The sequence below is a fragment of the Dromaius novaehollandiae genome, chromosome 20 (assembly GCF_036370855.1).
Source record: "Dromaius novaehollandiae isolate bDroNov1 chromosome 20, bDroNov1.hap1, whole genome shotgun sequence".
Classification (NCBI taxonomy): Eukaryota; Metazoa; Chordata; class Aves; order Casuariiformes; family Dromaiidae; genus Dromaius; species Dromaius novaehollandiae.
In genome coordinates, this window is record NC_088117.1 from 7,837,689 (window position 1) to 7,850,487 (window position 12,799).

General features: G+C 44.6%; 1 protein-coding gene across 1 annotated transcript; it reads left to right on the forward strand.

Annotated features, from left to right (window-relative positions):
- The first annotated feature begins 285 nt into the window (after nt 1–285).
- SET (SET nuclear proto-oncogene) lies at nt 286–8,172 on the forward strand. Its single transcript, XM_026110796.2, has 8 exons — nt 286–651; nt 2,080–2,137; nt 3,159–3,301; nt 3,958–4,061; nt 4,238–4,351; nt 5,887–6,057; nt 6,158–6,304; nt 7,276–8,172. Exons 1-8 carry the CDS (start codon nt 579–581, stop codon nt 7,297–7,299), a joined length of 834 nt encoding a protein of 277 aa, XP_025966581.1. The 5' UTR covers nt 286–578; the 3' UTR covers nt 7,300–8,172.
- The last annotated feature ends 4,627 nt before the right edge of the window (nt 8,173–12,799 follow it).

Genomic DNA, 12,799 nt, shown 5'->3' on the forward strand with positions numbered 1-12,799 from the left:
CGCACCGAGCCCCGCCCCCCGCTCCCTCTCAGGGCGCTAGGCGCGGCCAATGGGCGCCCAGCGTGGGGTGGTAGGCGGGGGCGGGGCCTGGGAGGGGCCACTCTGCGGCTGCGCGCGGGCCGCCCGCGGCCGGGAGGCGGTGTCCGCGCTTGCGCGGAGCGGGACACTTGTCCTCTCCCGAGGAGGCGAGCGGGGCGCGCCTGCGCCTTCCGCCTCCTGCTCCCCAGCGCCCGGGAGGGGGGCCTGGTGCGCCTGCGCGCTGCGGCCGCCGTCCCCCCCGTGCCCCGGAGGGGGGGGTTGCTGCGCATGCGCGCCGCGCTGCCCGCCCCTCGCCAGCAGCAGCAGGAGGAGGAGGCGGCGGTGGTGGTGATTCTGGCTGTGGAGAGCGTGAGGCAGTGCGAGCGCCGCTGCCGCCCCTGTTATCCGGGAGCCCCAGGTCCGGGCGGAGGAGGCGGGAGCGCCCCGGCGGCGGAGGGAGCCCGAGCGGTGGCAGCAGCAGCAGGAGGAGTCTGTGCCCGGCCCCCCCCTCCGCTCAGTCCCGTTACAGCCCCCTCCCTCCGCGCTCCGCAGCCACCAACATGTCGGCGCCGGCGGCCAAAGTCAGTAAGAAGGAGCTGAACTCCAACCACGATGGGGCCGACGAGACCTCAGGTGAGGCCGGGCCGGGGGCGGGAAGGGAATGGCGGCAGCCGCCGCGGCCTCCGCCTCGCACCGCGCCGCACCGACCGCCATTTTCCCCAGCCACACGGGCCGCGGCCGGGCCGGAGGCGGGAAGAGCGCGGGGTCGGCCGGGCGGATGTGCAGGCCCCAGCAGCAGCAGGAGGAGGCCATGTTAGCGCCCTTTTGTCTGCGCTCCCCGGCCCGGCCTCCTTCCCCACGGGCGCAGGCGGGGCCGGGCGGGGGGCGCTGCGGCCTTGGCGGAGCAGCGGGACCCCCCCCCGCCCCCCTCCCGGAGCAGCATCCGCGGAGCCTCATTGTGCTCCGCCGCCGCCGCCATGATGCTTTGCCGCCTCCTGGTCTCGGCGCCGCCGCCGCCGCGTGGTGCTGCCCGGCCGCGCGGGGATGAAGCGGCGCCGGCTCCGCCGCCGGGGCCTGCCAGCCCGGGGAGCCACGCGGTGCCCGGGCGGCGCGGCGATGGAGCCGCCCGCCGCTCCCCACGTGCCATCGCGGCCGCCCCGGGTTTCGAAAGGTCGCCGCTCCGGCGCCGCGCCGCGGGTTTCCTCCCGGCCGCCGCCGGGGGAAGGGCACGGTGCTCTCCTTCCTCCTGCCGGGAAGTCCGCCGTCGCGCCGCGCTGCGCCCGCTCGCACACGTGCTTGCCGCACCTGGCCGCCCCTCCGGGGCGGGAGGGGGCCGGGGGGCGGCCCGGTGTAGCGACCCCGCGGCGAGAGCTGTCCCCGGGCGCGGGGCTGAGCCGTGCGGGAAACTTACCGGGGGAGGAGTGAGCGTGCTGCACTGCTCCAGCTACTTCCCGCGGCCGTTCATTCATCTCCAGCGCGATAGGTAAACAGCCCCTCTTTAACCGAGACCTCTGCCGAACTTTGCCGAGGGGAAGTTCTGGGTAGAAAATAGCTGCTGAATGGTGACTTTGAAGTTTTTTACTTGGAACTATCCTCTCGAAGGTGCCTTTTGGTTTTTAGAAGGTGGTACGTTCCCCGTTACGCTATTTCCATTGATAGTGCTGTCCTCACTAAATTATTTAGTACTTGCATGTTCCTTCAAGTGTGTTGGGCTTAGAAAGTATGACTTAAAACTTTGTCATTAAATTATTATTAATCTATTATGGTGCACTTATAATTTAAGGTGACTTCTAAAACCGTATAGAGGGAGTGTGAGCTGAGAATTTTTGTGGCATACTTGATTTGAGTTTGGTTTCAGTAAACTTTTCAGCACTTAAGTTATAGCTCATGCTGGAAGCATATGAAGCTTTGTGGGGCCTAGTAACTATTATGAAATCCATTAGAAACATCTACATACTTCCAAAGTAGATCTCTAGGAGATATATTGTGGGAAAGCTCTCCAGGTGATTTTTTTGACCCCAGAATTAAGGGATTTTGATGTATTTTTTCATTCTTTTTCAGAAAAAGAGCAACAGGAAGCAATTGAACACATTGATGAAGTACAGAATGAAATAGACAGGTAAACATTAAAAAACTTTCAAAGTGTTTTAGCAAAAACTAAAATGTAATTTTTTTTTAATGAAAACATCTAGTAAAGTAAGCATTTCTCAGTAGTAGATCTCACTTTTCAAACTCCCCCAATATGTACTTATATTTTGATGTGGTTAGATATAAAGAGTATTTGTGTATGATTAAAAATTTGAAGCACTAGCCTGGTTTCTTGTTTAACTCTGTATAATTTAAGAAGTAGAATTTGATATAAAATTACAAAGTCACTGCGACAGTTTAGGTGATAGAGATTAGCTTCTTCAAGTTAACACACATGCCATTTTACAAAAGTGCGTTAATCTTTGTGAGCAGAACTGAAAATTTGCTTTAAAAATTAGCTTTTATTGTAAATATTTTTATTATATATCCATGTGCTTGTAAAATAATATATGAAAATATCACTGGAACATTAGTTCCATATCTCAAAACTCTGGGTTCTCTGTTAGTATTTTGCTGGATCTTATTTCTATGTAAAGTGTCCTAGAGCAACTGCAAGTGAGCATTAGGTCTCTGACCATATGAAGCAGCTGAAGTATCAGGGCTCTGCCCTTTTAGAAAATCAGTTACGAGTTAGGTCTTAAGATTCTCCTTGTGTGGCATGCATACTTTCTTTGCTTTAGTCATGCTTGCCTGACCAAAAATTATAAAGAGCAAGTGATAGTGTTATATGCTATCCTTCTACAGGTGATCTTTTGCAGAGAAAATACTACTTTGCTTCATACTAAGGGTCCAATCCTTTATGTCATGCTGCAGAACATACTATGTGTTAAGAATGCTTCATTAAAATCAATGAGGCTGCTTCTAGTAGTTTTTTTTTTTAATAGTGTTTACTGGCTTTGGCCTCAAGTTTTTGTTTGACAACCTTCATTTGTTGAGCATGGCTGGGTAGTTTAATTGTCAGTAGTTAGCTGAAAACTGAATGGATTTATCTTCTTTAAATTTCAGTTCTCTGTCCTGTGGCACTGTGGCTAACATGTCTCTCTCTATTACAGACTGAATGAACAAGCCAGTGAGGAAATTTTGAAAGTAGAACAGAAATACAACAAACTCCGCCAACCATTCTTCCAGAAGAGGTCAGAATTGATCGCCAAAATCCCAAATTTCTGGGTAACAACATTTGTCAACCACCCACAAGGTATATTCTCAATAGCGTTCATTTTTTTCCCCTCTGTAAGTTTGACTTCCGTGTTTGCTTGTTTGTTATGTGAGCCTCTTACAGCTCTGAGGGTTTTTAGAGCTGTCACTCAGCATACATTGAAATAGAAGCCTGCTTCATATGCAAACACTTCCTTCTTGTCCTAGAGTTTATTTCTGTAAGCTTTATACCTCTTGCATTTGTTGGAAGGAACATTGTGATCACTAGAATCCTATGGTAGTTGTTTTCCTCCTGTATTTTAAACAACAAGTTTCTTTATATATAAAAATGTTTTTTCTGGTTGGAGGTGAGCCCCTTAGTCAGGACTAGCGATAAACTGTTTCTGAGGGGACAGAAACAAGCCTGTAGACTGCTTGGATTGGGCAGACCAAGCTCTAAGGGTAGATATATTCGGAAGCTTTTGCTGCTTTTTTTATATTGTACTATAGCAAGCAAACAATCTTACCACCTTAGCAAAATCACAGAAATGCTAGCGGTTTCTTGGTTGTTACCCCTAAAAAAAAAGGGGGGGCTAGAACAAGTTGTCTCTGGCGAGTATGTGGTTTTTCAAATCGTGCTTAGAGTTAACTTGTAGTTCATTTCTGTGACAGAAATTTCATAGTTTTGTTAATGCAAGATTACTGATTTTGTTTTAGTATCTGCACTGCTGGGGGAAGAAGATGAGGAGGCACTGCATTATTTGACCAGAGTTGAAGTGACAGAATTTGAAGATATCAAATCAGGTTACAGAATAGATTTTGTAAGTATGTTAAATATTCCTTTACTTGCAGTTTTGCTGCTTTCTTGAATGTAATTGTGTATTAGGCTGTAGTTTGTAATATAATCTTTTTAGCTAATCCGTGTAGTAGTATCTGTTTGGACTTGGTGTGTGTGTTTATGTTATATCGTTCCAACTCTTTGCTTTCAACTCTGCAGTATTTTGATGAGAATCCATACTTTGAAAATAAAGTTCTCTCCAAAGAGTTTCACCTGAATGAAAGTGGAGACCCATCTTCAAAATCAACTGAGATCAAATGGAAATCTGGGAAGGTATGTATCTGTGCCTTTGGGAGAGAATTGCTGCCCCACTCAATACAGTCATTTACACTGTTATGCCCATCTCCGAAGTAGTTGATGCAAGCTACTTTCTTTTCTCTTCCCCTCTTCAACGCATTCCCCGCTTTCCTACACACGTAGTTCATGCGTACCTTGCAGAATATACTGGAATATACTGTTTACGTGGAGATCTGTCATTAATTCTCTTGCATTTTCTAGCACCATCAGTGAAAGTACAAGTATCACCAGATGGAGAGATTAACGATTATATTAGCTTGTCTCTCTTTGGAGTGGATCTAGACAGTGGGTGGTGGTGTTTCCTTAAGATAATTGTTAAATTAAGAATTCTTAGGGTACCAGGGCTTGGGGGCAGAGGTCAGGGTGTGGTGTCTAGATTGATTTGGGGGGGGGGGGGGGGTTCTTCCCTCCTTCCAGATACCACATCTTTGGTGCAACCACAAGATAACATGGGCATCTTTTATCTAAACAATATTCAAATGAAATGAATGTTCTGTAGTCAGAGTCCCTAATAGTCAGGAGCACTTTCATGTCATCCTGAAGGTCTTCAAAGGAATACTTAAAAGTAAAAGCTGAGGGTTGCAGTTAAACTGCTGCTTGTTTTGTCACCCTCAGACCAACAAGAAAAATTCATCTTTTTTCATTGAGAAATAGAACTTTTCCAGAAGCTACAGTCCCGTACAACGTAACTGAATGATCTTTACAACATACTGCAAAATTCATGCAAATTCTGGTATTGTTCTTCATTAAACAATGTCGACTTACAAATGTTAAGATTCTATCAAGAAAACAAATATTAGAAGTTTGGAATTACCATATGATCAAAGAAAGCATGGATTGAAATAGTCGTCAGTCATCTTTTCAGGTTTAAGGGAACAGATTGTTGGAAACTTATCAAACGTCTGGGATAAGGTGGTAGGTGGCAGGACTCATTGTATGTTCTTGTGACCAGATGTTTTAGTGGTTTGTGTGGTGTTCTGTATTTCCTGCAAAGAATGGCCTGAAAATTTCAAAGGAGAAAATCTTAGGATAAGCAGGATAGGAAGTTCTTTATCCCACTGTTGAGTTAGATGAAGACAGAGCTTAGATGCCTGGAGACCGAGTGTTTCTTAAAACGTGTGTGTATAGTAGTTGAGCGTTTAGACTTTGAGAAGTCTTAATATTTCATTAATCACTTGTCACATTTGTGCTTTCCTATGATGGGGAAGCATAAATAAAGCCCAAGGTCCTGTTGAGTTTTCAGTGTTTCAGTGGGGACCGTTAAAGGAAACGGAGGTGTTTTTACTGTTGTTGAGTCCTGTGCATGAGAAATGCAATTAGGCCACATGGCTAAGTGATGTCTTTTGCTATGAGTCCTTTGGGTACAAAATGTTGACTAAACATTTTTCCCTGAAAAAGGGAGTAGATGACTTCTTGTGGTGGTTTAGCCAAGTACTTTTCTAAATGGTGCTTGTTGAAAAATGGCCATGTAGAGAGCATTTCTTTAGGGAATTTCTTAACTTTCTTTCCAGGATCTGACAAAGCGTTCAAGCCAGACACAGAACAAAGCCAGTAGGAAGAGGCAGCACGAAGAGCCAGAAAGTTTCTTTACCTGGTTCACTGACCACTCTGATGCAGGGGCTGATGAACTAGGAGAAGTCATCAAGGATGACATCTGGCCAAATCCGTTGCAGTACTACTTGGTAACTGTAGCGCTGAGCTGCTTATCTGTAGCCATGATAGCACTGTGCAAGTAAAAGTGAATTTGATCACTGTAGTTAATGTTGCATATGTGTCTTTAAGGTTCCTGATATGGATGATGAAGAAGGGGAGGGAGAGGAGGACGATGACGATGATGAAGAGGAAGAAGGATTGGAGGATATTGATGAAGAAGGCGATGAAGATGAGGGGGAGGAAGATGAAGATGATGATGAGGGAGAGGAAGGAGAGGTGAGCTCTCTTATCCCTTATTCTTTCCATTTCTCTGCTCTATGAGAATTGAATAGATTTATTAGAGGAACTTTCTTGTAAGAACAATGAGTAATTGTTATAAAGGTAAAGCAGTTCTTTCCATTCTGTACAATCACTCGTAAAGCTTTTTGAGAGGTGAAGCAGAACTGTTACTACCTTAACTTCCAGCGTAGTGAGAAGCGTGTTTGTGTGAAAGTGCAAATGAATAGCTTTGGTAAACTTGGAAGGAAAGTGCTCTAGAAGAATTAGAATATTAGTGTCTGGTCCAGTTTAATTAAATTCTTATTAACTAGTGAACATTCTAGCAAGACTTTACTTCTGACTAGCTTTTATTGATGTATCTAGTTCTGTCATCCTCCCACCTATTAGTTTATTTTGGCTTATTGTCAGCTACATATGAAATCTGTCTCAGTTCAGGAATTAGAAACTTCCTTTAGTAGTAAGTTGGATTCCAGAGACATCATTCGAGATGCTGGTAATACAAAACTTAAAACTTTTGTTCCTGGTAACTGGACATGATGTGTCTTAATTTCAGTAGCAAAAATTACTTTTGTTGAGATATAAGGGATGTTCTAGATACTTTTTGCATGCAAAATATTGGGCTGTGTTGTGTTACTAAGCATGTTAGTATCTGATAGATGAAGTATTTTACCCTTCAGAGTTCAAAAGGTGTGGGGGGGAGGGAATCGAGGAAACCTTTCATTTTTTCAGATGTTAAATTTATATTAACATTTGTAGCAATTCTAAGTCCAGTATTAACTGACTCCTATGTATGTACTCACAGCAAGTGTTACTACTCTTTAGTGAGGGGAGAGATCAACTTTAGAGGGTTGAGTATACCATAGGGCTATAGTCTTTAGAATAGCAAAAGATTCTGGTTATTGCATTTGAAAATCACTGTTACGCAATTTTAGTGATTATATTTTAAGTTGTTGCTTATCTTTCAACAGGAGGATGAAGGAGAAGATGACTAATTGAACACTGATGGATTCCAACCCCTCCTTTTTACCTTTTTAATTTTTCTCCAGTCCCTGGGAGCAAGTTGCTGTCTTTTTTTTCTTGTGCTCAGTCGCCTTGTTCTCTTGAGGTCTCTTTTTCTCTCCTCTACACCATGGCTCACAATTTATTTTGGGGGAAATACCTTGAGCAGAATACAGTGGAAAAGAATCTACCAGTTTCTGTTTCAAGTTCCTTTTTATCCCTTTCTGTCTCAAAACAAAAACTGTTTATGGAATCAACACACCATGTTCTGTGGGAAAAAAGAAAACCTTCTGCTCCCTTCACTCTGCTGGAAGCTGAAGAGTGCTAGGCCCCTGTGTAGTAGTGCATAGAATCTAGCTTTTTTCCTTCTTTCTCTGTATATTGGGCTCAGAGATTACACTGTGTCTCTATGTGAATATGGACAGTTAGCATTTACCAACATGTATCTGTCTACTTTCTCTTGTTTAAAAAAAAATAAAAAAATAAAAAAAAAATGGGGTTATAGAAGGTCAGCGGGGGTGGGTTTCAGATGTTTGGGTGGGTTAAGTGGGCATTTTGACAACATGGCTTCTTCTCCTTTGGCATGTTTAATTGTGATGTTTAACAAACATCCTTGCAGTTTAAGATGACACTTTTAAAATAAAATCTTCTCCTAATGATGACTTTGAGCCCTGCCACTTGATGGAGAATCAGCAGAACCTGTAGGATCTTATTTGGAATTGACATTCTCTATTGTAATTTTGTTCTTGTTTATTTTTAAATTCTTTTTTTTTTTTGTTTCACTGGAAAGGAAAGAAAGATGCTCAGTTTTAAACGTTAAAGTGTACAAGTTGCTTTGTTACAATAAAACTAAATGTGTACACAAAGGGACTGGTTGGTCTTCACTGAAAGAAACAATTTTAATATCCTGTTTTGAACTCGCTTGTAGTTTCTTACTTGGCTTTTTTGGTATTTGGTCAGGATTTGTGTATTGCAAAGCAACCTTGCAGTTGCAAGGACTGATCATCAGTTTAATTAGTTTCCATTATTTCAGTACGTGGAAAGTATTTCATTTGGTAGTTACTACTGCACATTCTGTTTCTCTTGAATTGCCCAGCTCTTTAAGACAGGGCCACAGATGCATATGTTTTGTGTGAAGGGAGATATTTATATTCACACTTTGCAACAAGAAAAATCACTTGATTCTTTTTAGTAGCAATGTGCAGTACTATATCTCCAGTAAATGAGTGAAAAGGTCATGCAAGCTGAGAATAAAAAGACCAAAGATTTGAGGGTCCCCAGTAAGATTTTTGATATTTTTGTAAGAGTCTTTTCAGTTGGAAATAACTAAACGTTAAAAGCGTAAGCTAATTTTTAGGCTGTTTAAAAGAGCAAGGTTCTTAGCGAAGCTCATATGAGCATAAGGAAGTTGCTACTTCACTGCTTTCTTTCCTTGCTAGCAGCATGTATATATGCTTTATAGATAAACTGTACTTTTCCTTTTTAAGAGACTGCATTTGAGTAACTTAAAACAATTTCAGTTAGAAATTGTTGGTTCTGATACTCCACAAAGTGTAATGAAACTTGTTTTACCATGCTGTGCATCTGAAAATATTTAAATTGTTGTATCAGCTAATCTTAAATTCAAATAGCTAGTTCTCTTTGGATGTGTAGAGAAGACTGTCTTCTGGGAAGACTTGCTGTTATATTCTGTGGTTCCTCCTTCTTCCCAGAACTTGCTATAGTCAAATACAGCATTTTTTTGGACACTTAAGAATGCACTTTGCAAAACAAGATTAATCTCTATTTGATGCATGCCCAAATAACATGGGGGAAAGAAGTATTCTGTACATGTCTGATCCAGTTTGGATGCAATCCAGTTGTCGGAGACAACACAATGTCTGTATGTGATCAATGCAAAATGAGACAACCATCTACTTTTTTCCATCTCAGCAAAAGCTTCTGCCCTTGATCTTCCTGCTCTCAAAGTAAAATGCTAACTGGTAATAGTTTCTTACTATCTACAGAGGAAGAACTAAAACTATGAAGTCTATAAATTTTAAATTCATGTAATTCCTTTTTGATTTTTTGAAGTCCACTTTCTGTTGTGGTAGAGGGTAAATGCACTATTAGTTGCCCTGATGCCTCATGAATGTCACTTAATTTTTATGTAATCCTAATTGATTGTTGTTCTCGAAAGAAAGAAGCTTTTCCTAGTCTAATGCTTTAGGAAAAATACTGTGCCACTGTTGTTACAGCCCTCTCCCTCACTAGCACAAAACCGATAAAAACTGTTTTAAAAGTAATCAAAGCTTCATGTTCTGTTAAGTTATGAATACCATGAACAAGAAATGAGAAGACTGGATAATCAAGTGCTACATTTTAGACTCTTATATGTTCTTTAGGAGTGTACAGGGTGATAAATCACTCTTGCTAGTGTACTGATAATACTAATTTCCTGTGAAACTTCTGGGTTTACTCCTTGCAATGGCTAAAGAGTAAACCTTTTAAACAACATTTGTTATGTGTAATCTTAATTGTTTTCTAACAATGGAAACGAGTAGTGATTAGCACATTTCTTTGCAACACTGAAGTATTACAGATGGCCATCATGTGCTCTGACTTGGCTTAATGTCTAATTTATCTAAATACATGTAATGAGTACCTGTTTTTACTTCATTTAATTTTTATATGCATATAAAAGCATTTAAAGGTGGAACTCCACCTTGGGTAAGAATGGGGGGGTTCATTTGTATTGAACATCTATCTCCAATTTCCCAGTGCTGCTTGAGCTCCTTGCATCTAGTAATCCTGCTGAGTGAAACTTGTCACAGGTGGAAGCTGAATTCGGGCTTTGTGGCCTCAATTTCCAGGGCAATGGTTAGAATACAGAAATGGAGGCAGTTTGATTAAGCTATTGTGTTGGGGCTGTATGACTTACGTAAGGCTTCAGGTTATTTTTGTTTTAAGCTTGAAGTTTAATCGTTATCAAATGGCATCTTTTGCCTGTAATTCCTAGTGCCAGAGGTAAGCAAATATATCCATGGGTGTGTAAATATAGTTAGAAAGGGGTTTTTTAACAGATTATCTCTGTGCTTATTTGTAGTTGTTGACAGTTTTTGTCCTTGTAAATGAGCATTATCTGAATCGATTTCTATCAGTCACTTATGCCATTCATCCGAATCTGTAAGCTTCTATTTGCTCTACTTTAAAGCAGGTGCAGAAAGGTAGTACTTTGTTTTATCCAATAGTAGTGCTCCTGAATTTTGAAACCATGCTTTCTTCTTTTCTCAAAAGAGACAGAACTGAATGAAAAGAAACTCATTTCTCTGATGTACCTTCAAGCTCTCTTTCTGGTTGAAGGAATTAAAATACCTTTAACTGTTATTTGATGTCACTGTTTCTAAGAGTGTTTTTTTTCTTCCAAAAAGAATGAGTTAAGCCTCTCATTCCCCATTCCTTTTCAGGGGTGACCCCACTAGTGTTCACTTTTTATGAATTACAGATGCCCAGCGTGGTAACAGTGACAGGAGGTCACAAGTGAGTCTGGAAGAAGAGGCTTTCTTCCTCTGGGGAACAGATTTATGTTTAATCTCTTGCCCTCCCTCTCTTGGATTAAAAATGGAACTTTCTAAGACTCTTCCCTTGATCGTCGCCCTCTGAATGAGTGTACTCCAGCAGAGGGAGTCATCGAAGACACAGCTCCCGGAGGGAGCGCAGCAGGAGCTGTCGGAGGCATCGAGGATTTTGGCAGCGCCTGTCCGGCCAGGGCTGCGGTAGTAACGTTCGCGGTCTGTCTCCCCGCTTGCTCCTGAGCGAGGCGTCTCTTGTCTCCTGCTCCCTCTGTATGAGCCCTCTGTGCTGCTGCTGCAGCAAAGCTGCCGGGGTCAGTACGCAGAAGCCAGCTCACCCTGGGGTGGGCGCCTGCTCCTTCCAGCAGCAGCTGGAGTGCAGAGCTGGTGAGTCCAAAACGGCTGGAGAGTGACATTTCGCTTTGCAGCCCGTGGCCGAGGAGGCGGACAGCTCCGCGGGGCGAGGGCACCCTTCAGCGCTCACGCGCCTGCAGGCAAAACAGCGAGATGGGGGCGGGAGGGGGCAAGAGGCTTTTCCTGGAGCTGTTCCCACACATGCCCCTTCGCCTGTGTGCTTCGCGGTGGCCAGGAGCTGCCTGTTTAAAAGCAGGGCACGCCTTGGCTCCCACTGCTCCCCCAGAAGGTCTTCAAAGAGATCACAGCACTCGATCCCGGGACTGCCTCTATTCGCCTCTTGGAAACTGCAGCCTGTCCCCTGGGGCCGGTCACATGCTCCTGCTTTCCAGTGATCGCTTTGCTTGAGCGGGAACCACACCCGGGACGGCTCGCCGGGCCCAAGAGGGCCCTGGGAACCAGGAGTCCTGCTCTGCTGGCCAGCGCTTGTGCACTGGCACCTGCTCACAGCACCCGCTAGCCACCTCTGCAGCTGCCTCCTGGAAGAGCCGGGCGGGCGCTTGGCACTCCCCAGCAGCGACACTCCTTGTCCTGTGGGACAGAGCAGGGCGAGGGGGAAACGCCTAGCCCACACGCCAGCTGCCTCTGTCTGTGGGATGTGCAGAGACTGTACCGCGTTACAAATAGCAGCAGGTTCCAGAAGGGTTTATAATAGTATGGGTCTGCGCCAGGCTCTGCGGGCTCATGCTGGGCTTGTGCTGGGCTCTGCGGGCTCCTACAGGCCTGTGCCGGGCTCTAGGGGCTCGTAGGAGCCTGTGCCTGGCTCGTGCTGGCCTCTATGGGCTCGTACTGACTCGTGCCGGCCTCTGCGGGCTACTACGGGCCTCTGCTGGGTACTACATGCTTGTATGGGCTTGTGCTGGGCTCGTGCCAGGCTCGATGGCCTCATAAAAGCCAGTGCTGGACTCTGTGGGCTTGTACCGGCTCGTGCTGGGCTCTACAGGTTTGTATGGATCTGTTCCAGGCTCCTACGGGCTCTTGCCAGTGAGCTCGTGTGGGCCTGTACCAGGCTCTACAGGCTCGTATGGGCCTGTGCCGGGCTCTAAGGGCTTGTGCCGGCATCTCCCGCCTCATACGTCTGAGGCACTTGCTTTATTAGTGACAGCAGCGTGTTTAAACCTTTTGTAGAGATCTCACACATTTGCTTTAATAATTCAACTTGATTAAGCTAGATTTAAATTTTTCATTTTTCTGGTGATTTCCTTTTATTAATAATTTACTTGCAGACCGTTTACAAATGCTTACGTTAGGAAAAACTGTTCTAATCAAATCAAAGGAAAACATTTCTGTTTCTAGGTATATTTATAAATGCGTATGTGCAAATACTATTAACTCTAGATTACTTTCTGACTCGGAAGTTGCATGTTGCTCCAGGATAGAAAAAGCACATGAGTGCAATAACGAGTAACATTAGGTAATACTGCCGAGGAGGGAGCTTAGAAGTGGAGGCCTCTACTATCCAAAAGCAGTAAGTATCTTCTTCACCCGTTTTAAACCCCGGGCCTATGACACACCGCATATCAATGCT

What these genes read in the sequence shown, in the direction of transcription:
- SET (XM_026110796.2), top strand. Translation starts at nt 579, where the DNA reads ATGTCGGCGCCGGCGGCCAAAGTCAGTAAGAAGGAGCTGAACTCCAAC. An exon ending in CAGGTTACAGAATAGATTTT is followed by an intron (nt 4,062 to 4,237) that starts GTAAGTATGTTA and finishes TCAACTCTGCAG; the next exon opens with TATTTTGATGAGAATCCATA. An exon ending in ATGAGGGAGAGGAAGGAGAG is followed by an intron (nt 6,305 to 7,275) that starts GTGAGCTCTCTT and finishes ATCTTTCAACAG; the next exon opens with GAGGATGAAGGAGAAGATGA.